Raw genomic sequence first — 27,852 nt, 5'->3', positions numbered from 1 at the left:
GGGCCACAGGTTGTATTCTAGCCATGCAAAAATCAGAGGATTCGACACATACACGCAAACACTCTATAGATATCTCTCGCCATCCAGACAAGCAGGAGGCATTATCACAGTACAGTGATGCCAGGCAAAAGAACTCAGGGGTGTGTGTATGAGGAAAGAACTAATAAGGGACACAGCTTGGGGAAAGTCCTGAGGGCCAGGAAGATGTTTGTCATCCTGCCCACCAGTTCAGGGTTTGAATGGAGGGCCTTGCTCCATGTCCTGTTGATGACAGAGGCCCCCAGGCTGTGAACCCTCTGCTATAGGAGGTATGTCCACTTTCTGGTGGCATTTAAATGCTGGGTAAAATGGGTATTTTTCCATTGCATTTTTTGAGGTAGATGTTTGTATTTCAGTTTGTAAACATAACCTGTGAATCCTGTGTTGGGGAAAGCGGTGGGCAAAGGGTAAAGAGTTAAGTACTTCCACTACCCCTCCACTTCAAATACTTTCCTCTCCACAATGCTTTGCATTTAATATTAGACCCCACCCCTTGCTTTTTATTACATATGCCTGTGCTTGCATGCAATGCTTTCTTCAACCCTGGGACAATGGTTCTTTGGCCAGACTGTGCAACCTTTGTATTTGCTAAATAAATGATAGGTTCATCTAGCAAGCAATAGCTAAGTCCAGCCCTACAAATGTGTGTAATCACAAAGCTCTGGAGGTGGAGCAATAGAAGAGCTTGCAGCTTTGGGCGTGGGGTGGGTTCCCTTTCTTGGTAGTGTTTGTGTTGTTTTAATTCCAGGCAGAGTGTTTTAGGAAAACAGAATGGATGTCAGATTTCCAAGTCAGATGAACTTAAGAGCATGAAAGAAAGAAAGAAAGAAAGAAAGAAAGAAAGAAAGAAAGAAAGAAAGAAAGAAAGAAAGAATTCTTCTGGATCAGACAGAAGTCAAGGCCTTTCATGTCCAGCATTGTGGCCAACCAGATGGCTGTGGGGGGAACCCACAAGTCTGACTTAAGGGTAACAGATTTCCCAGCAACTGGAATTCAGAGATCTACCTGGAGGTAGCATACAGCCACCAAAATTGGTAAAGGTAAAGGTACCCCTGACCATTAGTTCAGTCGCAGACGACTCTGGGGTTGCATTGCTCATCTCTCTCTATAGGCCAAGGGAGCCAGCGTTGTCCGCAGACAGCTTCCGGGTCATGTGGCCAGCATAACTAAGCTGCTTCTGGCGAACCAGAGCAGTGCATGGAACCGCCAACCTTCTGATCAGCAAGCCCAAGGCTCTGTGGTTTAGACCACAGCGCCACCCGCATCCCTACCAACACTGGTAGTCATTGATAAACTTATCCTGCATGAATAATCCCATTTTATCTCATGATGTCTTGTGGGAGGGCATTCCATAGTTTAACTATGTGCTGCATGAAGACATCCTTCCTTTTCTTTGTACTGAATCTTCCTCCATTTCCATTCAGAGGGAGAAAAATGTCTATCCATTTCCCACATACAATGCAAAACTGGCAGGGAGAGGCAGAGAACCCAGCAGAGCCAATGATGGGTGGAGCCAACTAATTCCAGCCCACCTCCCCACCCACCTCTGTTTACTTCTAGAAGAGACAATATTAAACGGGGGATGCTGACAGTGTCTCCCCTACCTCAACTGGACTGGTTTTAAGAAGGCAGGCAGGTGGTGAGTGACTGAGTGCAGACTCAGGTTTATTTGTAATTTATTCCATAAAATTTGTACACTGCTTGTTTTAAAAAAGAGAGAGAAAACCAACATCCCTTAAAGAGGCTTACAAAAAAGATAAAACAATAAAATTATCAGTAATAAAAAATAACAACAATTAAAGACTTTTGAAAAGTTAAAACAATAGACTAAAAGCAGATTCAATCCATCTCTAACACCTGGGCAGGCTTGCCTAAGCAATGTTTTTAGCAGGTGCAGAAAAGAGCACAGTGAAGACACCTGCCTGATGTCAACAGGCAGGGAGTTCCAGGGTGTAGGTGCTGCTACACTAAAAGATTTGAGTTCTTACCAATGCAGAATGGGTATTATGTGGCATCTGTAATAGTTCCAAGTCCACCGATCAAAGCAGTCAAGTGGGCATATATGGGGTTGGCAGAGCAGCCCTTCATTTCCCTGGATGGATTCAGTCTCTACCGAATCCTCTGTGATGTCTCTCTTATTCATTTCCCTCCTAATCTATAAAAAAAAGACCAGGAGTTGTAACCTTTCCTTGGGGAGTTTGCTCCAGTCCATTGATAATTCTGGTTGCCTTTTTCTGATGTTCATCAGCTCTGTTGTGTATTGAGTCAAAGGATTTTATATCTGTATTATTATTGTCTGTATTGCATTAGGGTAAAGTAACTGCCTTTTGGTTCCAGAGGGTACAGCTACTATTGGTTCATTTAAGCGGCTGTATTTGGATCCTCTGTCTTATTGGTTGCCTCCAAAAGGCAGGACTGTGATTGCCTGATATTGTTCCCTCCAAAATGTATCCTTTCTAGCTTGTTCCCTGTCCCTATAAATGTAGCTCTCCCTTCCTCAAGTCTCAGTCTTGTTTGCTTTAATAAAGAAGTGTTACTAGAGAACTGTCTCCAGCATATTATGTCAAGAGAGCTGAAATCACAAACCCCACGTCACAACAAGCTCTACCATATTCTTTTTGAGATATGTATACCAGAGCCATGTATGGTGTTTCTTTGAGTGCTTTGCTGAATCAAAGAAAGGGTCGAAGAAAGGGTCATTTTAATAGTGGCATGAAGTTTAATCCTAGTTTAAATTAAGCACAGATTATTCTGACCTAAGGGTAGCTGAATCCAGCCTGTAAACTATGTGGTCTATTTCTTCTTCTTCTTCTTGATTTTTATATATTATCATATACTGTGTTTCTAACACTGTTTTGCTTGTAAGTCTCCCAGGGAATATTTATTGAAGGGAAGATATATACAGTACAGTGATACGAACTTATGGTAATCTCTTCCGGAAGTCCGTTCTTAAACCAAAGCTGTTCTTAAACTGAGCTAGTTTCCCTAATGAGGCCTCCCGCCACCGGTGCCCTTCCACCATTTGGATGTCATAGTGCTGGTTAGGCCTTCTTGTAAACCATAGCAGAAAGGTCAATTTTGAGTACCTCTCTCTGTGTGTGAGTGAAGAGGTCGAGAATGTTTCAGGCACACAGACACACTCACACTCAAATCTATCTCTTCTAGGTGAGGTTGGCAGTGAAATGGTTGTTGTGCTTCCATTTTATTTTACCTTTTGCTAAGCTTTCTAGGAGTGCTCTTTGCTTTTTCCTGGGGGGGGGGTACTACTCCCTGATCCCAAGGGGAGGGGCTGAATGGCACCTTGGCTTCCTGGAGGGAAGTGAAAGCTGCTTCCAATGGGCTGTCAGGACTTTGGGGTTTTGCAGGGGAAGCAGCAAAAAACAACAAAGGTTCACAGCAGAAATCAAGGGGAGGGGAGCTATTTTCTTCCTGGCCTTGCATTTATAGCTCCCCAACCCCTTCCTTAAACAACCAGAGTTCACTGCTGAGACACTTGGCACAGCCATCCCGATTTCCCCTGACCCACTGGGTGGGTGCCCATCCTCTCCCCGTCACAGCACCACCAGCCAGCCTTCTTGGCTCCCACTCCTCAGGGTCTGAGTCTGGCAGACACCTGAGAGTCAAGGAGGCAGCATTCAGATCGCTCTGCCTCCTTATCCAAATGTCATCTGCTGCTGGTGGGAGAGGGGAAAAGGACTCAGGTTGCTGCCCTCACATACAGGGCAGGGAGGTCTGGAGCAGCAGCTGCTGCCCCATAGGATTTCAATCCTTATGGATAAGGCAGGCGTGTGTGTTGCCTGGGGGGAAATGCTGCAGCCATCTCACAAGAGCAATCAGTAACAAAATAAAAGCAGTAACAATATAACAACAATTTATTATGATGGATCAAAATGTGAGAGCTTCACATGGTCTTCTGTGGAAGTAAATGCGCGTGGGCACACTGCTTGCGAACCCCCCCCCCCATCTCAAACACATCAACCTGTTTACTGATGGGGGGAGTAGGAAGGAAAGAAGGTAGTAGGAAGGAGCCATTTTGCTGAATCTTTCTCCCCTTCCTCTTTCACGGAGCCCACCCAATAGCAGACTTTTTTTTTAAAGAAAAGATAAAATAAGCCACCCAGCTCTTGAAAATGTCCCACCTTCTTTGAAATTTGTTTTGTTGTATGAGGAGGACCCAATATGTGCCAAGCAGATGCCTGGGCGGAGGTAGTGGGGAATCCTCCCTTGCTCCAAGCCTGCTGGCTTAATGTAGACTGGGTAAGTTTATTTGGAAGGCCCGTTGTATTCAATGGGTTTTACTCCCAGGTAAGTGCTAGTGACCAGCGGGGGGCGAAGCCGAACAGCGCAATCCTCTCCATACCTGCTCAGAAGTAAGCCCTGCTGTGCTCAGTGGGGCTTACTCCCCGGTGTGTCATTGCTGAAGAGGGGCGGCGGCGTGGGGGGCGGGGAATCATGCATCCGCACAGGCAGGGCAGGAATTGCTTTTCTCACCTTCACTTTTGGGGACTTACACTCTCTCCATTCCTCCAAACGTGTCTGATCACGCGCTCAAGACCAGTTTTCTACTACTACGACACTGAGTAGTGGTGGCGAAACATTTTTTTACACGCGCAAGCATTTTTCACCGTACAATAAAGTGACCTATATTTTAGACGCCATTTCACCCATTTAGATTAACCCACTGCTGCCATGGAGGGGGGGGGCGTGGATTATCCCTGATTCTCCCAATCTCGGGGTTAATCCGTCGCCTCCCGTCGTCGGCCAAGCCTCGGTGAACACACCACGCCACAACCTTGCGGGCAGGGGGAAACGGGACACATAGACAAGTGTGTGTGTGTGTGGGGGGCGATTCCAGAGCCCCTGAATCGCCTGCCTTCCCCCAGCCGAGACGCGGCCGCTCGAATTTTTCCTCCTAAATCCAACCATGACTTCAGAGGAGCTGCAAATGCGCGCAGTTGTTGTTTCTCCTGGTGGGCGAGGGCTGCCATTACTCCCCCCCTCGGTTTCCTTGGGAGGAAAACAAAGGCCCCCAACACCCCCCCCCCTCGGCTGCAGGTGCTGCACTCCTATGCCCTTCGTATTCAGAGGCAAGGCCCACCAATACATTCTGGGTGATTGACAGCTGGGCTGAGCCCGGATTGCAACCGCCGGAGCGGTACCTTTGCAGAGCGGGTGGGGGGCGACCCCATCGCTCGCATCCTCCGCGGCCTCCTTCCTTTTGCACACACAGCCTACCACCCTCCGGTAGGACGGAGACGTGACAGCCCCGAGGCAGCTTCCGGTGGAGAATCGGGGCCGTGCAAGGCGACGGCGGCAGCGGCAGCGGCGGGGACAGCAGTTCCGGACGCACTGCCTCCCCGCCCGCCCGCCCGCCCGCCGTGAGCGTCTCCAAGCAGAGCCGCGCGTGTTTTGATCCAGGCGGGAGGCAGCTCGGCAAGGCGGAGGGGCGTGGCGAGGCTTGTCTGGGCTGGACGCGGAGGGGGAGGGTCCCTCTCGCTGCGGCAGCAGGAGGAGGAGGCGGCGGCGGCGGGATGACCACGGGGGAAGCTAGAGGAGGAGACCGAGGAGGAGAGGCAGGCAGCGGAGCAGGAGGAGGCGTGAGGGACCGGCTTGCAAGCGAGCTACAGCGTTAGCAGCCAAAGCACCAGCTCCTCCTCCTCTTGCCGATCCGAGGAGCTCGACCGGCGGGCGCGATGGCACTGCGGAGTCAGGAGCAAGCGCTGTCAGAGAAGGGGGCCCTGGAAGACGAGGGGGAGGAGGGCGAAGGAGGGGAAGCCGCGGCTGGCGGCGCTGTGGTGGCCAGAGGGGGCCCTCCGGGAGCCGCGGCGCAGGGCTTCACGCCCCCCGAAGGAGGCTTCGGCTGGGTGGTGGTCCTGGCTGCCACCTGGTGCAACGGCTCCATCTTCGGTATCCACAACTCCTTCGGGATGCTCTACGTCTTGCTGCAGGACGACGGGGCCGCCGAAGACCCCTCGCTGAAGTTTAAGACAGGTGAGCGTCGGTAAGGGGCGGCTGCAAGGGTTAGGGGAGACCACTGCGCGGCTGGAGGGAACGAACAACGGTGACACTCCGGCCTGCTGGATTTAGGGGAGCCTAGGCAGGCGGGCCAGAAGTAGATGGTAGTAAAAAGGTGTGGGGGTTTTGGAGGGGGTGGGAGGTAGGATGCTTCCTTCAAAAGTTCCGCCGGGGAGCTTGATCGTCGGGCCACCCTCTCAACACCCCTGTTTAGGGTAGCGGTGTGGAGTCCATCGCCTCAGTCATAGCTGTCAACTTTTCCCTTTTTAAAAGGGAAATTCCCTTATTCCGAATAGGATTCCTCGCAAGAAAAGAGGAAAGTTGACAGCTATGGTGCCGGTTTCCTGCCACCGTTCCCCACTGCTTGAAAACTTCCCACAGTTGCAAAAGCTACTCTGAATCCCCGGAGCAATGACAACAAAAACAACAGCGAAACGTGTACAGCGCCGAGCGTGCTGCCGGCGCCTGATAGTAAATAATAGCGGCAGTGTATACATTCACCCACGAGGAGGAGATGTGCGATTTGGGTCTCTCTGAGCATCAGAGCGGCTTGGAAGTCTTAGAGCCTCGCGGTTCCTTAGCAGCAGCCTATTAAGAACAGGAACACACACACGCACACACATTTTGATCCTATTTTGAACGTTTAAAAACCTCCCTCTCCCCTCTTCTTTAGTGTGCAGGCCAAGTAACCCTGTTGCATGCAAGTAGTGTATTTTTCGGAATCATAGTATTAATTCTCTAGTCCTGCTACCTAGCTGCAAATCATATTTGTATTCTCTATCTGGAGATGGTACTTTACACACCTCCTCCCCCTAGGTAAGCTTGGAAGCCAAACTATAGGGAGAAAATGTGGCAACTGTGTAATGCTAGAATGACTCTAGGAGACCTGGAAGCTCAGCCTGGCACTCACCCCATCTCAGTCTCATGGTACATCTTGTATTGAGAACATTTTAGGTCATTACGTAGACCAGCGTGTGCCAACAGGGTGGCAGGCAATAGCCTACATAGCCGCAAGGTTCCAAAACGTCATGGGAACTTAGCCATACTGGTTAGGACTGATGGGGATTGTAGTCCAACATTTTGGGTGTGAACCAGGTTGACGAAGGCTGGAATATACTGTTCCTTCCTGGAGAACCTATAATCTTTCTTGGTTGACATGTCAAATGAGAAGTGGGGTGGTGGAAGAATCTGCTGGTAACGGAAGTCCAGGTAAGATGAGTGCCTAGAGCTTGGGATAGTGGTGGAGTCAGTGAACCTGTGGCCCTCCCAGTGTTTTTGAGTATAATTCTCATCACTGCTTACTATTGGCCATGCTGTTGAGGGATAGAGTCCAGCAACATCTGGAATCCTATAGGTTTCCTACCCTGCCTTAAGAGGATCATTTTATACCAGTGATGAATTGTAGGTTCCAGTTACCGTGAATAAGGAAGACAAGAAATTATGCACAGTGGCTTTGGATCATTGTTGTGTTTTAGTTTTGTTTTGGTGGTGGCGGTGCTGTCAACAGTTTTATTGTTTAGCTCCATCAAAACAGTTCTAAACTTACAATGCTGAAGTTGTTCACCATTTAACATATCTGGTTACATTTGTGCCCTCCAGATGTTGGGGCTTGAACTTCCGTTCGCTCCAGACAGCATTTCCTGAAGAGCACCAAGTTGCCAAAGGCTACAACAGATGTATCTGAGTTTAGGAAACTTTGAAACTGTAATGTTGAAACTACCCCATAAATCCGGATGGTGAAAGACTTTGGAATGGAAGCAAACTGAGTTTGTTTAGGGTGTTCCTATACTGGCTCTTGATTCTTGGACAGGAGTTCCGATTTCTTGTAATGTTTCACTTGTAGTTTTGGTGGGTTTTGTGTGTGTAATGGAATTAGCAGCAGGGTGGTTGATAGCTCCACCGCCCCCGCCGCTTAATAGGGAAACATTTAGTTTAACACTGATGTATGTAAACAAACAACTCTTGTGAACAAGGCCGGGTCAAGCAATATTGCCGCTCCAGGGGAAACTTAATTTTGCTGCCCTAGGCCTGCACTGTGTCGTTTTGAGGCTGGGAGAATTTACCATACTTCTGGAAAGGCTTTTAAAAATGCAGGCCTTTCCCCTGTGAATGGGGAAGGGACAGGAATGACAACTTGGAAAATTTATCCTTGGGACGCACCTATTCCCTGTCCCTTATCTTAGTTGTCTCAAATTTCTCAGACATGTGAGTGTAGCCACCCATGTCCCCTCTAAAGCATTTTGAATGTGGCTCCTCCTGAATGCCAGCTCTCCATAGAAGGCTGTCTCTGCATATGAATTTTTAAATGTATACACACACAGCTCTTGCATCAAAATGGCTATTTTCAGAATTCTGTTTCTACTTGGAAGGGGAAAGTCTGCAAGGGCTGAGGGACTGTGCAGTGCCAGTTGCTCCCAGGATGAGTTCTCCCTAGTGAAATCCTGTTGGGTATCACGTGCAACTGAACCATTTCATGCAAGGTGCCTCATGCATATGTTATTAATTATGTAACTGGCAGCAATTGCTTATGCAAAAATGCAGCAGTTCCAGGGTTTTCCCATCCCTGACAGGGAATTCTCAGACATTTTTGGCTTGCTCCTTTCAGAGGTTTGGATCTTGTGAAATTCCCTCTTGCTTGATTTTCCACTAACGTACCTTGTGGTGCAGATGAGTCTCAACTTACGCTGGGGTTATGTTTGAGGGATAGCGCGTAAAGCCAACATTGTGCATAATCAAAACACATTGGGTTCAATGGCAGATGAGATTCCCAAAGTCTTTTTCTCCTGAATGTGCCCCCCTTAATTTTTAAAAATTATTTTTCCAGGCATGTAAAGCTGAATGTGCACAAGTTAAATGTGTGTAATTTTCAAGTTAACTCTGCTATTTTTGTGCAGAAGGAATTGCTACTAATTCATTTGCTGACATACACACTTAATATTAGTTACCGTACCTTATAATGGCCTTGGAAAAGAGGGAGAAAGCCAGTACTTCCAGTTTAAACAAGCTCCTTTACCTGGTCATATGGAGATGATTTCAACTCTCCTCAGGTGACATAGTCCCCCCCCCCCATTACTTGAATGCATTCTGTTCAGAAACTTCCTGCTAAGTTTATGGTTCTGTAGAAGGCCAGGCCCCTGCTACCCAATAGACACCAATGAGTCTCATTTGATCTTTCACTGGGTTTTGTGAACAGATACACTGGGGAATCCCAGTCCAGATGAATTTGAGTATGTTCTAGGACTCACCATTTCATCAGTGTAAATTTCATTATTTTTAGCTTTTTCTTTTTTCAAGAAAAGTGTAGTAGCAGGGTATTACCATTTACCAGGGTATACAGGAAACAAAAACAAACAACAACAACAACAACAACAACAATAATAATAAGGTTTTTAAAAAGAGTAAAAGACCCCAGGATGGTTAAGTCTAATCAAAGGTGACTATGGGGTTGTGGTGCTCATCTTGCTTTTCAGGCCGAGTGAGCTGGCGTTTGTCCACAGACAGCTTTCTGGGTCATGTGGCCAGCATGACTAAGCCACTTCTGGCGCAACTGAACACTGTGACAGAAATCAGAGTGCATGGAAATACTGTTTACCTTCTTGCCGCAATTGTACCTATATATCTACTTGCGCTGGTATGCTTTTGAACTGCTAGGTTGGCAGAACCTGGGACAGAGCAATGGGAGCTCACCCCATCGTGGGGGTTAGAACCACTGACCTTCTGATCGGCAAGCCCAAGTGATTCGGTGACACACCAATACAAATCAAGGCATCCATATTTCCCAAGCTGCTCTGGATGGTGAATGCTAAACATCTAAGTCCAAAGCATAGGGAATATAATCCCACCAAATGACCTAGGGGCGTTCTGGATCCTGCACCCTCCTGAAATCATGCACTTTGTGTGCAATTTTTCAGTAATAGCCCAAATCCAGAAGTTCTTACACTGCAAAGACAAATACAGGTTTTTTTAAAAAAAGTTTTTCTGTTGCTGCGCTGTTGAAATCATAGCTACAGCTAACATCTATGTCAAAAGCTCTTTTTATTTTATGCATTTAAAGGAGCTGTCCACTTGTAAAAGATTGCAGGGCTGCTGGAAGTGGTAACGGTGTGGAGATATGGTTTGTTGAAAGGCAGCAAATGCATGTTTCTCCTGGACGACTTGCTCCACCCAGCCGAAACTCAAATCTTGTTTCCAGATTGTTCCATTTTTGTTTCTCTAATATGAAATGCTTTTAGGCATTGATTACTTTTTGGATAGTGGGGCATGAGAGAACTGGTTGCAATAGGAGTATACTGGAATTTTTGCAAGAGTCAATAGTTCCTTTGGAGGATAGTTCCTCCACCCCCCAAGCAACAGTCTTCTGTCTTTTGAGACATCATTTTAGTCCAAACTTGCATTTGATTATCCACTTATGATTGTTTATTGTATGCTGGTTGTGTTGTATTGCGACTTGATTAGCTTGGGCTGTAACCACGGATGTTGCAAGTTGCTTAATGATTCAGGGACATAGGCCCTTAGGTACAAATTTGAATATGCTGACCTGCATGTATGGAGAAGTTAGAATACAAGCCAACTAATTTCCAGTCCGGAACACCCCTAATAATTTTTTCAGCTAATTTGTACCTTGAGCCAGAGCATCAGCTCCTGTTCAATTGGTTTACTCTAGTTAATTTCCCAATAGATCCTGCTCCTTATCAATTCCCTTCTCCTCAGTTATATGTATGTAAGTAAAAGTTAACAGTTCAGTTACTAAACATCATGTAAAATTCATAAATATTTAAATCAAGTTGCTGCTGTAAACATTTCAATATGTAATAGCAATAAGAAGTTCAAAGAATTACAGCTCTCTCAGGTCGGCACACAAGGCCATTAATATGGTGATAATGCAGGGTACCAAGACTTAACCATAGCCCACAAAACCCTTCATGTCAACTCTGCCCTCTCATCATCACAGGCTAAAACAGGGGTAGGTGAAAGAGGCAGCCTTTTTCACTACCCTGACTAATATAGCCCAGCCTATAAAGTGCTTTCACAGGGTACCAATGGTGCATTTTGAGATAGTAGATGAGCTGCTCCTGGCTCCTGGGGAAACGTAGGTCTATGATCCATGTGTTTGCAAATGCATTTGACACATTTCTGCTTTACATTCTTTGATGTACAGTCCCATTGTAGTTGTACAACTAAAATGTAATGAGTAAAGTGGACCAGTGCACCAGGGTTCACCTACCCAAACTGCTTTTACTCCACGTTCAGCAGGGTAAAGGTTATAGGGAATAACGGGAAATTCAGGTCAGACACTGTTGTTCCAAATAAACTTGAACAGAAGTTAATGAGCTTTGCCATTAACTGTCTTTTGGTTCGTTGACTTTTTTTTACAAGAAGGCTGAACTCAATGCTGAAAGATGCAACACAGGTTCTGGCAAAAAGATGTAGTCCTGTCAGCTTGCCTCTTAATTCTCCTCAAGTGAAAATGGAATTGTTTTTGTTTCAGCCCATCAGGCACCACCAGCAGAGTAACAGTATTGTGTTGTGCTCTCCCTGACAATAAACCTTCGAAGTCAGCTGTGGTTATTCCCATTTTGCACATTGGGTATGGGAGAGACTGAGAGTAGGAACAATTAACTTGCTCAAAACTGTACAGTGCATTTGTAGCAGGGCAAATGCAGGCATATTGGATCCCAGCCACTGCTGCATTTTAATAAAATGAAAATCTGAGTCCACAAACCATTGAGATACTTCTTCAGTATTCATTATCTGTGGTGCAGTATTCTTATGTGTGTGAGGCTGAATTCTAAGGATTGCTTTGGCTTGACCATGTGACTGAAAATACTGAATTTAACACAATGGGAGGCAGTGGAAGGGAGAGGGAAGGGAGATGGAGAGAAACAGGAGGAATATGTGATCATTTTAGTTATGCATACTTTGGCTTCATTGCTGCGCAGGATGGCTGTGCTGGCTGGGGCTGATGGGAGTTGTAGTCCAAAATAGCTGGAAGACACCACACTGGGGAAGGCTGCACTAAGGTTCTCAGGGCAAGACCTAAACTTTCTCCCAGCAGTGGTCCTGAGTGCACCTCTGTTCAACTTGGTTAACAGGCAGCAATACAAGTCATTCCTGCACTTACCTTGATCCCCAGTGCACATACTTACATACATATTATATAGCTGCCTGCCAACTGCTGCAAGTACCTGGCAGGCAGCAAAATAGAGTAGTAAATGGGAGGATCTGGGGACTGGATTATAAATCAGAAGCAAGAAAAGTTCACAAAATAGGAGGAGTAAATAGCTCTTAAGGACCCCAGGGATTGAAACTCATTTACCAATCACAGCTCTGACCTCACCCATTGGCTTAAAACACTGGCAGGCGAGTTCAGTTCCCATAAAATGACCCCCCTTGCTAGATATTCCATAGGCTCAAGGAGACGGACAGGCCTCTGCTTGAGAGCTTAGTAATGAAGTGGACAAGGTAAAGGGGAGGGGGCAGAGGCCGGCTGTCCTGTCCATGTTTATGTTGCTGGAACGTGGCAGAGCTAGGAATGCTAGTTGGACCCAGGGACTACTTGAATCAGCAGCTAGTATGCCTTCAGTGAAGAAATAGCTTCCTAGGGAGGTCATGTGGTTAGAAAGTTCCAAAATGACTACAGTTTTTTTTTGTAATTGTGTCATTGAATGAAAACATATTTCAAATGGCTTGTTTGCTTGCTTGTTAGTTTAAAACGGACCTTTTTATTCTAGCTTTTGAGGGATTTTGTATGCATTCGTTCTTTTTTTGGTTTGGGGGGGATAGAAACCTATTTTTACTTATTTGAATTTTCACTTTAGAGGTTCACTTTGATAAGAATCCTGCAATTCCTGTCTTGCAAGGCCTCTCTTGCTTAGCCAGTCTCCCACCATTCCTTCCAGCCCCAAAGCTTCATAGACTTCCGTCACTCAGGAAGGTCCTCCCCCCTCAAACCTTCTGTTCTAGTGTGGAACATAATTCACATGCCTGAGCCACCTGGGTAGATTCTTCTTCTTCTTATTTTACACATTAGTTTCAAACAAAGTTGTATTTAGTTGTGTGCATTAGTTTTCTGCTTCTGCCAGCTTGTTACTTAGCTGACCTGGTCTGAAATGGGAGTCCTGTTTGGAGGATCCTGCCTTGAGGCTAAGGACTGTTCTCCCCTTTGTCCTAAGCCTTTGTTTGAGCTGTACGTCTTTCGACCGCAGGTGGAGGCTTGCACGTTCGAATGCCTCTCTGTACAAAATAATCCTCTGCTCACCCCCCCAAGTTTTGGGGACAGGACTACACTGGTACCTTGGGTTAAGAACTTAATTTGTTCCGGAGGTCTGTTCTTAACCTGAAACGGTTCTTAACCCGACGTACCACTTTAGCTAATTGGGCCTCCCGCTGCTGCCGTGCTGCTGCTGCGCATCTGTTCTCATCCTGAAGCAAAGTTCTTAACTCGAGGCAGTGGCGTAGCGTGGGTTGTCAGCACCCGGGGCAAGGCAAGTAATTTGCGCCCCCTAAGCCGTGGATTTGCGCCCCCTAACCCTAACCCCCAGATGTTGTGCCCGGTGCGGCCGGCCCCTCCTGCACCCCCCACGCTACGCCACTGACTCGAGGTACTATTTCTGCATTAGCAGAGTCTGTAACCTGAAGTGTCTGTAACCTGAGGTACCACTGTACTCTAGATCCTTACATGTAGTTTACCTTTGCAGAGTGATTTTTTAAAAAATATGACCCAGCAATCTATTGCATGGGCCTCCCCCGGCAGCCTAAAGTGGTACAGCAAAATGCATGTTGACTACCTTAGGGAAAACAAAGCCTAAAGTCTGGTCTGTTCCATCCTGTGGCCACAGCATTCTGCAAACTTTAAAAAAAAAATTGCTGGAAAAATTCCATTTTTGTATGCATTTTTGTATATTTTCTGAGCTGAGAACTGTGTTGCAAAATTCAGAGAAGTATAAGAAACAAAGAGATAACAGTGCTCTGTTCTATGCATGGGAAGTACAGACTGGGCCAGTTTGCTTGAGTATCTTTAACTAGTATCCTTGAGTATCCTTAACTAGTACTGGGAGGCTTGGTTCAAATCCTCACTCAGCCATGATGCTTGTTGAGCGTGTCTGTCTTTCAGGAAAGCCTGCCTTGCAGGGTTCTAGATTCGTGCTGGTCTGATGCAGTAGAAATATATGTTAAAAATTTAAAAAATTATCCAGTAGCACCTTAGAGACCGACTAAGTTTGTTCTTGGTATGTTCTTGTTCTCATACCAAGGTATCTGAAGAAGTGTGGATGCACACAAAAGCTCATATCAAGAATAAACTTAGTTGGTCTCTAAGGTGCTACTGGATAATTTTTTTAATTTTTTTATTTATTTCTACCTTGCAGGGTGGTTCTGCTGGGTGGGAGAGAACTTTGCATGCCTCCTTAAGTGCTTTGGTTTGACATGAATGAAGCAAACCCTGTGTGGCAATATATTTCTCATTTTCCAACTGCCCATTCTTATTTGGTCAAAATAGAACCATATACCCACAAGAAGTAGGTACTGGGAGGCTTGGAGAGTCCCCACAGTTTGCAAAAGTACAACAAAATGAAATCCCAGTCAGAATTGAGCATGCCCAGTAGCTACATAATTCTTGCTGAGGATTGGAAGGGAGTAGAAAGGGGATTGAGGGAATGGAATGGAATATCCTGGAATAAGGCATGACTGACTGAGCACTGTACTGCTGCATCTTATTGCAGCTTCCACGTCTTAATAACATATGTTCTTGAAAGCTGCTTATCTCCCCGGTCTTTACAGGAAAGACATATCCTAACATTGTATTTTTATGGGACCACCTCATTGTGATATAGAAGAGTTGAAAAGGCATATCACTGGGCATGTTAGTGCCTATACTTCCAGTAAATGTTGTATTTTACTTTGAAAATTTGCCACAGGCTAAGCATGGGTCAGAAATTTACTGCAAGTTCCTTCTCTGGCACTGACTCACTTTATGGCCTTAATCAAGACACTCTGTGTGAGCTACCCTTGAGTTTTCCTTGTTCTTTTGGTGTGTTGAGTGTTGCATCTTCAGGCTGAAGTCTGCCTATCTCAGTGGATTGAGTGGCTGGACACTTGGGCCATTCTCTCATGGTCTACGTGCGGCACAGTTTTATGGACACAGTGTATGCCTGTAAAAATAGGACTTATGCTAAAGAACATCAACAGATGCAAGATGTGGACCCAACCCAAACAATAACAGCGCACAGGGCTTTGATTATCCGTGTTTCAGCCACCTCTTGTAATGTCACGTTCTCCAGGTTTTGATCTTATACAAGACAAGGTCCCTTTAGATCAAATTTAGGACTAGGCTATCAAAACAACACTGGCAGTTCGTTTGTTTACATATACTGAACAATATACTCCTTTTAAGTGAAGTAGTGAAGAAGACAAGCAAGTACTGCTGTGACTCCAAACACACCCTTTAGTTGGATTGCTGTCTCTTCCCATCTCTTCAGCTTAGAGAGCTGCCTTGTGTTTGAGTCAGATCATTGGTCCATCAAGCCCAGTATTATCTACACTGACTGGCAGTGCCTCTCCAGAGTTTCAGACAGCCCTACCTGAAGATGCCATGTGGGATTGAGCCTCACGTAGAGCAGATGCTCCGTCACTGAACTGCAGCCCTTCCCTGCAAAACCAGCTGTGCTGTTTTGGAGTACTGTTTTTGCTCCAGAGAAGTGTTCAAAAAATAAATAAATAACTAGCAGCAAAAACTATTGGTGACATCTAGCAAATTCTGATGAGAACACACACAAAACAATCACACATTGCCAGGGAGATGTTGGCCTGAATTCTTGGGTTCTGACTCATGTTGGAACTGTAGCTCTACCTCCAAAAGTCCTTAACCTCCAAGGACTGTATGCTGCTCATGCAAGGAGGTTTTTTACTGTTTCTTCAATGCATTCCCATCAAAATGCTGACCCGTATTATTTTCCCCTTTCATAATTTTTGTGGACACACACACACAACACACTGGAAATGGCAAACCTGGATTAAAGCGGATGAAACCCTGAGAAGAACAATGTTGCGTGCATGCTGCAGAAACAAGCAAGCAAACAAACAAACAAACAAACAAACAAACAAACAAACAAACAAGCCCTTGCATGCATGAGTGGCATAGAGTCCACAACAAACTCTCCTTGTGAAGTTATCCTAAGACTCCAGGCCAGCCCATCAGTGCTAGCAAAGTCCACCCCCACCATCTGGGACTTGTAAAAGTGCCATAAGGTTATCTTCTCTTCGCTCTACCTCTCCTGTAGTTTCATGCCACTTTTTCATGTCTTGGTATCTAGATAACATTGCACTTGGGGGGGGGGTGTCCAGGTGGCATTTTCTAGCTTTCGGCTAGAGCTCCTCCCCCTTTTTTTCAAAAAGAGACAGCACCATGAAGATGGAGTGGGGTGCGTGCTCACCACTTGTGAAATTGGATAAACTAAAGCAACTGCTCAACATTGCCACTTGTTAATCCTGATCCTGTATGGGATTAAAACTTTTTCAAGGAGCTGCGGATGTCTTATTATACTCATGCTGCCTCTATTCTCACATGCCAGGGCTGAAGTTCACAGTGGGTCTTGGAAATGATGTGCAGTTAGCCTGTCCATCAGGGGCCAGAATAGGGATTTGCAAGGAGACCTGGTGGAACAGAAAGAGGATCTTCTCAGCAGTAGCAAGTCGGAGCTGGTAATGGGATAGTCCTTGGCTGCTGTAAAGGCTTTCCTGTCAATAAATGCACCTTAACAGGCTGTCTTCTCTTCCTGCTCCTTGGCCAGCTTCGCCTTTCTCCCAGGTCTAAGCCAGGTCAGCAAGATGCTTTTCAGATTCTGCCTAAACTAGCTTTGTGAAAACAGGTAGCTGAATTATTCCCATTTTGCAGACCTGCACCAGGGAGGGAACACCTTATTCAAGGCCACAGAATGAGGAAATGTAGGGCTGAACACTTAAGTGCTCAGAGTGCTTATCCAGGGATGGTAAACTTCCCCATGTTTTTGGAGGCCAATCTGTTTTCCCAACAGTGGGCTGCAAAAGTGCTGTGCCATGCAGCAAATCTCATGCAATTCTGATGCAGCCAGTGATGGGGTGCCTAAGCAGATCTGGCAGTGCACTTTAGAACAAAGTTGTCATTAGGCAATTAAGCACCGTGGACTCTTTGTTAGAAGCATACTGTCTGCCTCTCATAGCAGTGTGGAAAACAACTTCCCTCTAGGATATGTTGGCAGAGATTTTTATTACAGTGTCAAGTATAGGGATGCCTCTTTGGAATCAAAGGTGCACATCCAACATTATATTTAAATTCTTATAAGCTTGGAGAAAGTATCAGGCACAGAGCAAAAGTGCACAGGATATTGGAGTTGCTAAATGTGTAGGACACTTGCCAGTGCACTTCGTTAAGTTCAACCCTGTCTTGGCTGATAGAAGATGACCTCAGAGGCCTTTTCTGGACTACATTATCCCTTTTTTAAAAGAAAGAGAGAAAGAAAGAAAGAGAAAGAAAAGAAAGCTGAATGAGAAAGCTGAATGCATGTATGGGCACCTACATTTAGATGAAAGAAATTGTACCTACAAACCTGCCTGTGCATTCCTTCTAATTTTCCTCCTGCCTAACATTAATTTGCTTGGAAAGAACCCTGGGAGAAGAGAGAACATCCCTTTGTAGAGTGGGTGCATCAGTTTTTCAAATAAGTATATGCTCCCTTTTTAAAACAACATTTCCCCCCTTTCTGTGTGCAATTTATTTGCACACACAGACACTAATAATAATAAAAGAAACTTCACACACACAAAAATGGGTTGTGTGTTTCATCTACCCTCTCCTTCTTCAGTTTCCCCCAGTTACCTGAGGGAGGGAGGCAGCAGCCATATACCACTTCAGGCCATTGGCCCAGCTAGCTCACTATTGTCTACATTAGCATTCATCTGCTTGGGTCCCCAGATGTTCTTGGACTACGACCCCCATCATCCTTTACAATTGGCCATGTTGGCTGGGGATGGTGCTCTTTGTAATCCTAGCAACAACTAGAAGACCCAAAACTGGGGAAGAATGCCTTTTGCAGGCAGCAGCTCTCCAGTTATTTCAGATGCTCTGTCACCAGGCTACAGACATCCCTGAGCACAGTATTCAGAGCACCAAGGCAGCAGCAACCTTCGCCACCAGACAATTGCGCTATAGAAGAGGCCCAGACTTCAGCTAGGCACCCTTCTCAGTAGAGTCCTTAACCTTGAACGACTTGTAAGCGTACCACTAGCCTGAAAGCTGCTGGTGGCAGATGGAGAATGGAAATTCTTGTAGAAACAGAGATATTATGAGACATTCTGCTGGGAGGGAATGGCTTTCCAGAGGCAGGCCGAAACCCAGCCCGGGGACTTTTCTGTGTGAGGTCCTGCTGGCTTAGAGAGGAAACCCTAATGACACAGTGTGCTTGGGACAGCAGCCATTTTGAAGCCCAGCTGAGTAAAGCCGGCTGTATCAAGCCACAGATTGACCACAGTTCCTCCTTCGGATGGCTTGCTGCGAAGTGCTGTGGAAATGGGTGTGCCCTAAGCTCCCCTTCGTCAACTTGGTACCTCCCGGATGCTGTTGGAGTACAACTTGCATTAGCTGCTAGTCTTTTCAGGTGGGTAAAGACTGTTCCAAGCAAATGGGAGATAACTTACTAATATCTTAAATGACTTGTACTGCATTCATGCACCACCACTTCGGCCTGAATCATAATTTTCCTCTAACCCAGCCTTTTTGTCAACCCATTGGAAGTATTGCACTCATTTTTCTCTGGGAGGGTGGTGGAACAAGGTATGGCAATTGGTAGCAGTGTTATGCAGAGCATAACATGTGGCTATGGGTATGTCAACACTTCCACTTGTCCTGCCACTCCCACCCCGCACCCCGGATAAAGCGCTGCTTGCCACTGAATCAGAAAAAAACCAGTCCTCAGAAACTGATTGATGTTTGTTCTGACTGAGCAGTAAACGGGTTTTTCATGGAAACTGGCAGGACAAGTGGAAAACCTCTTGGACCTATGCTTTCTAGGCACGGGGCAAGCAGATGTGCGGGTGAGCCCTTTAGGGGAATCAAATCTTAAGTCATTTGTTTCATTTACTTGGTTTCGGTTTACTGAATTTGTCATGTGTCAGCCCCTCTCCTGTCCTGATTCTCACCATTCCCAGTGGTCTGGTGTTATTTCCCAAAGACATCTGGCCCTTGGCTTGAGTTTGCCATTTATTTGACATCCAAGTCATTACCTGATCACTGGAGGGATATTATTTCTTTTGCTGTATAATTTTTTATTAGCATTTTCAAACATTTTCACAATAATCTTAATATCAAATAATTGCATTGTTTCATAGCTGACTTCCCACCCCATCTCCACAGTGCTTTTACTCAAATCTTTTTGACTGCATTATATCTTTATTTATTACAAGTTTCTCTGTTACAGTTATTTTATCATTTTTATTCCACTGCCTTTATCTCGAATCCTGCCCGCGATTTCATTTGACTATACCATTTTTTTTAATAGTCCATGAAAAGCCTCCAGTCTTCTATCAGGGATATTGTTTTTTACATTGCCACTGTGTGGTACCTTTTGCTCCTTTCCCTCCCCTGATTCTCTTTCTTTTGCCAAAATGTACCAGGGTTGGGTTTGTTGATGATTTGTGGTTTATGTCCTGTGTTGCATTAAAAATTCTCAATAAAAACTAAATTACCGACAACAACAATTGGATATATCACGGTTTGAACCTGGGGTGTCTTGTTTCTGCTAGATCACTATGTTGCCATTCCTTCTGAAGCAGGTCTAGAAGGGCTTGATTTGTATGTGAAGGGGGGGAGTGCAGAAATAGGGTTCAGGGTACTTCTGCCTCTTCAGTGCTGGGCTGGTAGAAAACAGCAAAAAATGAAACAAAAATAAAAACTAATCCTATAAATTGCAAGCTTTCTAGTGATGCAAACATACTTGAGGACTCATTTTATGCACACTTAAGAACTGTGACCCTGGGAAGACCTGAAAGTTATGTAATCAAGGCAGCGGGGTGGGTGGGTGAAATTTGAGAAAAGCAATGCAGGAGTTGGGAGTGCTGTGCCAACTCTTCCTTTCTTTGTTCCTCTAGCTGTCTCCATTAATGTGTATTTGCCATAAATCACCCAGAGGGTGTGTTCATTGCCCGGAGAATCTTCTGCTTAAGACAGGCTTTCTAACCACGTTCTGAACTTTAAATGCCAAGGGGTGTTTGAATTCTTCAAACACCATCTACTTGGCGGCGTTTCCTGCCTTTGCTCTCCTCACCCCCCCACTTCCCAAACCCACCCAGCCCTGCCTTCCTTTGAAACTGAAAAGAAAATAAGAGAAGTGAGAGAGAAAATGAGAGAAAATCGTATTGTAGCTCTGGGCGAAAAAGGAAGGGAGCAAACGGGGATAAACGAGCAGTTAGCAGCTATTAAACAGCTGTGTTAAAGTGGCATGGAAAAAGAGCATTTTCCATTGCAGGCTGGTCCACTAGGATGAATGGCTGTAGGAAGAGTGAATGGTCAAGGAAAAGCTGTAGCTCAGTAGGTAGAGCATCTGCCTTGCGTGTAGAAGACCCCAGGTTCAATTCCCAGTGCCATCTCCACGTAGGGCAGGGAGCAGCTCCCTGTCTAAAATGCTGGGGAGCTGTTGCCAGTCAGTGTAGACAGTACTGAGATAGATGAACCAATGGTCTGACTCAGCAGGAGGCTGATGTTTCTAACGGGGCACAGCTCAGCCAGTCTCGGTCTGCCCCATAGCAAGCCTCCACCTGTCCTGTCTTCTTTCTTATATCCTGTCCAGGAGGTGGCATAGGCTGCCACCTTCCTCTTTAGCTTCAACATTTCCCTCAGCAAGGAGGAAGAAGATGGGAATAAAACAAGAACCTATTGGATCTGGCTTTGACTGCTCCTGGACTCCTGTCCCGCTAGTTCTAATGGGCACCAGACACCACTGGTTAGTAACCTCCCAGCTAATACCCCTTTCTGCAAGGCTAGACAGGTGGTCATTAGGGTCAGATCACATACTGATCCACATTCCTTGTCTTGGACGAGAGCTGCAGCTCTGATCCACATGGAATAGGGTCCCAGATTCAATCCTGTCTGGCATCTCCAGGTAGGACTGGGCAAGGTCCCCGGTCAATCTACTGCCAATCAGAGTGGGCAGTTCTGAGCTAGATGGAGCAATGGGCTGACACAAGATTAGGCCTGTCATCGTGGTGTTGAGTTCTAGCTTAGCTGCAAATCCATTTATTCTCCGAGCCTTCAAATCCTGCCCACTTAAAAATCAATGTGGGATTTGGCACAGGTTTCTTTGATTGTAGGATTACACACCTGAGCTGCAAAAACTATGCCTGGGTGCAAGCATTGATGGGGAACTTAAGAAGCAGTGAGATCTTCTCAGAGCCAGAGACCTGCTTCTTGACCTCCCAAGTAACCCAGTTCTTTTCTCCATAGGAGTGACTGGCATCCATTGCCCTATATGGGAGACAAGGAGGTACTGAAGCAGGACGGTCCAAATTTTCATACCAAGTGGGCTGCAAGAGTATTTCAAAATGGAACCCATGGGCCACACACTGCTTTGTTGCGTGGGGATGGAGGTAGGGAAGGGGAAGTGGGCCCAAAATTTGACACTTCTCCCACAGCCCTTGGTACTGTGAGGCACTGGCAGGGCCGGGCCCTTAAAGCCTTCCTACCTCCTTCCTAAAGCTGGGGTAGTGCTAACTAGACTTTGGGAAGGATGTGGGAGGACTCTAGCATCCTGTCAGAGCCTTAGGTCCTCTTCCCAAAGCCCAGAGCCTCATTTACCCTCGGGTTTCGGAAGGCGGCACGAGGGCTGTGGTGGTGGGGGCATCAAATGTTGCCAAGGTCCTCCAAAGAAGGCCTTGAGGCCACATGTGGCTCTCGGGTCACGTGTTGGACCGCCCTGTGCTGAAGACTGGAGACCAAACCTACTTCTTGCCCTAATTGTTCATGGACGTTAAGAAAATAACCTCAGATTTGGATAGCCACTTCCTGGGTTCTGTTGCTTGGTCACGCTACAGTAGCAGACTGTAAACAGCTTTAATAAAGTGAATCTTTATATTCATTAAAGATAAGTACAAGAGCCACTTTAAAACTCAACTTTAAAAGCAGTTTAAACTCCTTCAGAGTTCTTACTTTCTGTGTTTATACATCAAAACTCCCTAGTGAGCAAAAGCCTGGCAAAGGATTATCTCGATCTGCCTTATTAGTTTTGGCATGAGTTTTTTTTAAAAGGGGGGGGGGGTCGTCCAGTACTTTAAAGTTCTTATAAAATGTTTTAACCATTTCCCTCAAATACTGAAAATTGCAAAGAAAATATCTATATATTAGGGGTGGTCTAAAGGAAGATCAGGATATATAAGTAGGTTTCTGGGTCATTTTTGGTGGATTGGCAAAGATTTCCATCCCCCGATTGTTAAGTAAGAGCTTAAAAAAGCAAAAAAGGTATGTTTCTGAAGTTAATGGACCTTGAGGAGAAACAGAAGTGTTGCAAGATTCAGGACACAGAAAAGAAAGTCCTTCATGTAGTGAATAGTTAAACTATGTGATGGCCACCAACTTGGATGGCTTTATAAAAAGATTAGATAAATATATGAAGGACAGGGCTATCCATAGCTGTTAGCCACAGTGACTGTGCTCTGCCTCCACAGTTGGAGGCAGCAATGCCTCTGAAGACCAGTTGTTGGAAACTACTGGAGAGACGAGTTCTCTTGTGGTCAAATCTTGCTTGTGGGCTTTCCATTGGGGCATTTGGTTGGCCACTGTGAGAACAGGATGCTGGACTAGATGGGCCGTTGGTGTGATCCAGCAGGCTCCTTTATGTTCTTTTGTACAAAGGGATTGTGAGTTCAGTTCCAGTGTTGAGGACAGAGTTCTGGGTCCCACCACAATGCTACTATTTCACATCAGCCTGCCTTTCTGAGCCACTGTTTTGCAGCTGGCTCTGGACCAAGGTAGATCCCCCAAATCTGAAGTCTGTTCACCTCCACTATACCTCTTCCATAGGCTTTGTTTGCCATGTTTTAAGCATGCATTTCCATGTCACTTTCCAAACTGCAAAGAGCCAATTTTAGCTTAGTTTTCTTAGTGGATTTGTTGCACTGTAGATCTGAAGTTCTGAGGTGTGCTTGAATCTCTACTGCAAAATACTGAAAGTTGGGAGGCCCCCAGAGTCTAAAGGCTGACCTCATAGCTATACCACCAGCCATTTTTAAAATAGTTCTTTTGAGTTTTTGCTTCCCCTCTCCCTCCTTTGCATAACTTGTCTGCTGAAGGATGCTAAAGCATTCCCCAGGTTTGTGGATTTTGGAGTTATTTTTTATTTACCTGGCTGCCATTGCTTTTATGTGCCTTGAAATATAATACTTAAATAGCAAGAAAACCTGTTGGTAGAAAGCTTCAGTATTACTGAGGCATGTTCTCAGCAGGATTTAAAGACTAATGCAGGGCAGTGAGGGCACGTGGATTTGTATTAAGTATAGTGGGGGGACATGTTTGTGTGTGTGTGTGTTTGTAAGATTTGTAGGTGCTTGTATGAGAATGTTAATGTTTTATATGAATTTTTAATAATGTAATGTATCCATGTTTTTAAATGAAAGTTGGAGAACTTTGTAATAAGCAACAAAAAACCACAAAACTTTAAGAAAAGCACAGTGCAGCACACAAGGAACAGCATGGTCCCAAATGGAGGCCACAACTTTGGGATTGTTATGATTATTTACTGAATTTACATACCGCCCTATACCTTGAGGCCTCTGGGCGGTTCACAGAATTTATAGAGTATGCAAAGGTTATCAGGTGCAGAGAGAGAGAGGGAGAGAGAGAGAAGGGTAGATAAGAGGGATCATGGGTATAGAGATGCTTGAAGGTGTTGCAAAGTGATGAAGACTTTAGCTTTGAATCAAGATGCTTCTAGTTTGAATCTTTCATTTGCCTTTCAGCCTTAGGCAAATGACTCTCACCGCCTCTATAGTGTTGTTGTTATTATAAGGAAGGAGGTAATATATGTGAAGTACATAGAAAGTTTGAAACAGAAATACAAATTTTTCAGTGTTACTATCAATGTTTACATGGAAGAAAAGTGAAATTGCTTAGAAGTTGGGAACGTTTGTATGAAGTCATTCTCTTCTATCACCTCCCAACCATGCAATTCCCCCCCCCTCTTTATGTTGTAAATTGTTCCTTATCAATTGGCTCTTATTACACAAGCAATTAGCTTAATAGCACTCTCAGAATTCTCATTTGAGACCTGCAGCTCCTTGAACATCTTAATTTAATCAGCAAGCAGCCAAGCCTTGTTAAGATGACACATGGCCAGGAATTGTAGCAAAAGGACAAGAACGGGCTATCTGACAGAACAGGCCTTGTGGTCCTGAATAAATAATTAGAAAATAAATGATCCCTGAACATGGAGAGGCCCTGGACGAAGAGGGCTACTGGTCTGGACTTAAGGGAGGAAACCCTGCCCTAGGCTGTGCCTCATAGAGGCATAAATAAAGTAAGGCCCATTAGTTGTGTAAGAACATAAAAACAATCCTGATGGGCAAGGCCCATCTAGTTCAGCTTCGTGTTCTCACAATGGCCAATAACTAGGGGGAAGTGTGCCTTAGCTATCAGAAGTTCAAGAGCAGCTAGTTCTCTTCACGGGCTCAGAGCTGACATGATGAGGGAGCAAATAGGTCTGTGCTCTCTGGATCCACCCCATCTGGCCTAACAAGAGGTGGGCAGGTCCAAAGTGGGGCTCTTGCTTTGTGCAGAAAAGCTTCTCATGTGATGAATACAGTGGTACCTTGGATTAAGAACTTAATTCGTTCTGGAGGTCTGTTCTTAACCTGAAACTGTTCTTAACCTGAAGCACCACTTTAGCTAATGGGGCCTCCCGCTGCCACTGCCCCGCTGCTGCATGATTTCTGTTCTCAAAGTTCTTAACCCAAGGTACTATTTCTGGGTTAGTGGAGTCTGTAACCTGAAGCGTATGTAACCTGAAGCGTATGTAACCTGAGGTACCACTGTAATCCCATGTGCTCAGGGATCTGAATGACTGAAAGGTGGAGAGCCCTCACACACACAGGCTGTGAATGCCTGAAGAGGGCTAATGTTGCCTTCACCAAACACAAATTGCTGCTTGTGTGGATCTCCTGATTTGCACCGTTTTCTGCCCCACAGCTGGTGGGGGGGGGAACCTGTGGCCTCCCAGAGGTTGCCGGCTGTGGTGTTTGGGGTTGCCTGGAGTTGGATCCCAGCCACATCTGGAGGGCCATAGCACCCCCCAACCCACCCCATGCTATAGCGATGCTAGCTTTCGAAGTAATCAGACAAACTGGGGTGTGTTGCATGAGTCACACCATTATTTGCAGGGTTGTGTGTGTCTGCACACACCCAGTCTCCACTGGTCTCTGGGCAGAAGAAGCAGATATCTTGTGGATTGGGCCTCAGATTAAGCACAGAAGGCCTCCATTCATCTTTCTGTGCTGCTTGGGGTGTGTTGCAAGCAGGCTATTTGAGGGCTGGAGTCTCGCTAGGCCTGTAGAGAGAGAGGCCTCATCTGAGCTTTCTGTTGCAGCTTGCAGTCTGCAGAGCGTTGAAAATGGGGCTTTATGGCCCAACTGTCAGTTAGAACCCGAGCAATATTCCGGAGCTAAGAAGGAGCTAATCCTAACAGGAAATACCTGTCGGTAGCCTGTATATCTTGCAGAAATTTGGGCACCGGGTGCAGACGCCACTGCCACTTCCCTCCCCGCCCCCGGCCCCAACTGCCTCTAAAATTAGCGACCTGGGAAGCTTTCCCACCCTCTCCTTCACTTGTACAGCGAGCCTGTTATTCGGTATTGCTTGGCAGAGAGCCAGAGGTCAATGACTAGAATAACAGGGGATTTGTTTGTATCTGGCCTCCTGGTGTCAAAGTTGCAGAACGTATAATGTTATGCTATAAATAATATCGAAACCCATGGCTAGCAAACAGTTCAATCTTGTTGTTCTGAAGAGCCTCCCAGACTTGAGAAGTCTGCTTTTAAGTTGTAAGAGGCTTTTCTCTCTCGTCTCCCTGCCACCCCCATCCCCTTTTTGGAGCAGCGGTCTTAAGAGCAAGGCAGACTCCCCCGAGGCCATTTCTTCCCCTTGCACCATTATTCATTTATTTATTTATTTATTTATTTATTGTATTTATATCCCTCCTGTTCCTCCAAAGGAACTCAAGATGATGTACGTGGTTCTACTGCACCTATTTTGAACACCACAACAGCCCTGTGAGGTAGGTTAGGCTGGGAAAGGCAGTGGCTGGCCCAATGCCACACTTGGTGAGCTTCATGGCTGAGTGGGGATTTGAACCCTGGTCTCATAGAATTAGAATTGTAGAGTTGGAAGGGACTCTGAGGGTCATCTAGTAGTCCAATCCTCTGAAATGTAGGTCCTGATTTGGCACTCTAACCACTACACCATGCTAGCTCCTTTGTCATAGCAGTAACTGCATGCTTTTTCCTTAAATACTTTTTGCATGAAAAGGAAAATGAACTTATGATATCTGGGTTTGAGGGCTGAAGATAATATTGGTTTAACAGGAAGCAGATTTGTTGGGTGTTACCTTGGAGTGGGCTACTAACATGAGTTTGACCAAACTGTGGGAGGCAGTGGAAGACTGGAGTGCCTGGCGTGCTCTGGCCCATGGGGTCACGAAGAGTCAGACACAACTAAACAACTAAACAACAACAACATCTTGGAGTGAATGTGTTGAATAGGTTTGGTTGGGGTTTTTTGCATTTGGCTAACAGATGAAAAATGAGAAGTTCTCTTTTTCCCTTCTTTTTATTTTCTCTTAATCTTTTTTCTGTGTTTTTATTTATATTGTAGATTTGTGTTTTAGTCTTGATAAAGATACCTGATAGTAATATTTGTATTCTTGTCCAAATTTCATATCTCTCTCTCTCTCTCTCTCTCTCTCTCTCTCTCTCACACACACACACACACACACACTTGCATTTTACCCTGGTCTTTGCTCCCTATCCACAAAAAGCCCACACTAGGATTTGGCTTCTGGGTTTAGGCCCACCCGCTACCAGAATGTTCTGCTCAACCATTGGTTGATATCACCCTCTTGGCTGCATCCTTGCTGGCTCATCTATATACACATGATGGGGCTAGGTCTACACAGTGGCGTAGCGTGGGGGGTGCAGGGGGGGCCGGCCACACCGGGCGCAACATCTGGGGGTTAGGGTTAGGGGGCGCAAATCCACGGGTTAGGGGGCGCAAATCCACGGGTTAGGGGGCGCAAATCCACGGGTTAGGGGGTGCAAATTACTTGCCTTGCCCCGGGTGCTGACAACCCACGCTACGCCACTGGGTCTACAGCAGGGACTTTCAACCCCTTTCAGCCCAAGGGTTGCATTCCCTTCTGACCTATCATCTGGATGCCACATTCCTGTGGTGGCCAAGACCAGAGGCAAAAACTGGCAGGAGCACTGAATGTAAATACTACCGTCGTACAGTACACTCACACACCCCATCTCTCTCCTTCACCCAGGCAAGCAAGAGGCATTGTTGAATGACAAATGTAAAGCCAGGCAGAGACATACATGGAGGTTGAGAAGTAGGGGCAGTGAGGGGTGTGGTCGGGGAAGAGTCTCAGGGGCCAGATAGGGAGGCCTGAGGTTCCCCGCCCCAGGTCTAATGTGAAAAGTCTACATGCATATAGCATGCTTCTTACTTTTGACTTTCCCATGCAATGAGTAGGTGAGGATGGCCCAGCTGGGGTGACCTTGATCTTCCCC

At 45.8% G+C, this 27,852-nt stretch overlaps 1 protein-coding gene across 1 annotated transcript in view; it reads left to right on the top strand.

Annotated features, from left to right (window-relative positions):
- The first annotated feature begins 3,034 nt into the window (after positions 1-3,034).
- SLC16A2 (solute carrier family 16 member 2) overlaps positions 3,035-27,852 on the top strand; it is a 101,160-nt gene continuing 76,342 nt past the window's right edge. Inside the window, exon 1 of the mRNA XM_083722350.1 lies at positions 3,035-6,030. Coding sequence (XP_083578476.1) covers positions 5,733-6,030 — 298 coding nt within the window. The 5' untranslated portion in view covers positions 3,035-5,732. The remainder of the gene's footprint in view (positions 6,031-27,852) is intronic.

This window comes from Podarcis gaigeae (genome assembly GCF_964106915.1).
Source record: "Podarcis gaigeae genome assembly, chromosome: Z".
NCBI classification, from domain to species: domain Eukaryota; kingdom Metazoa; phylum Chordata; class Lepidosauria; order Squamata; family Lacertidae; genus Podarcis; species Podarcis gaigeae.
Note: the sequence above shows the minus strand (reverse complement) of the source record. Positions and strands in the feature narration are given on the sequence as shown.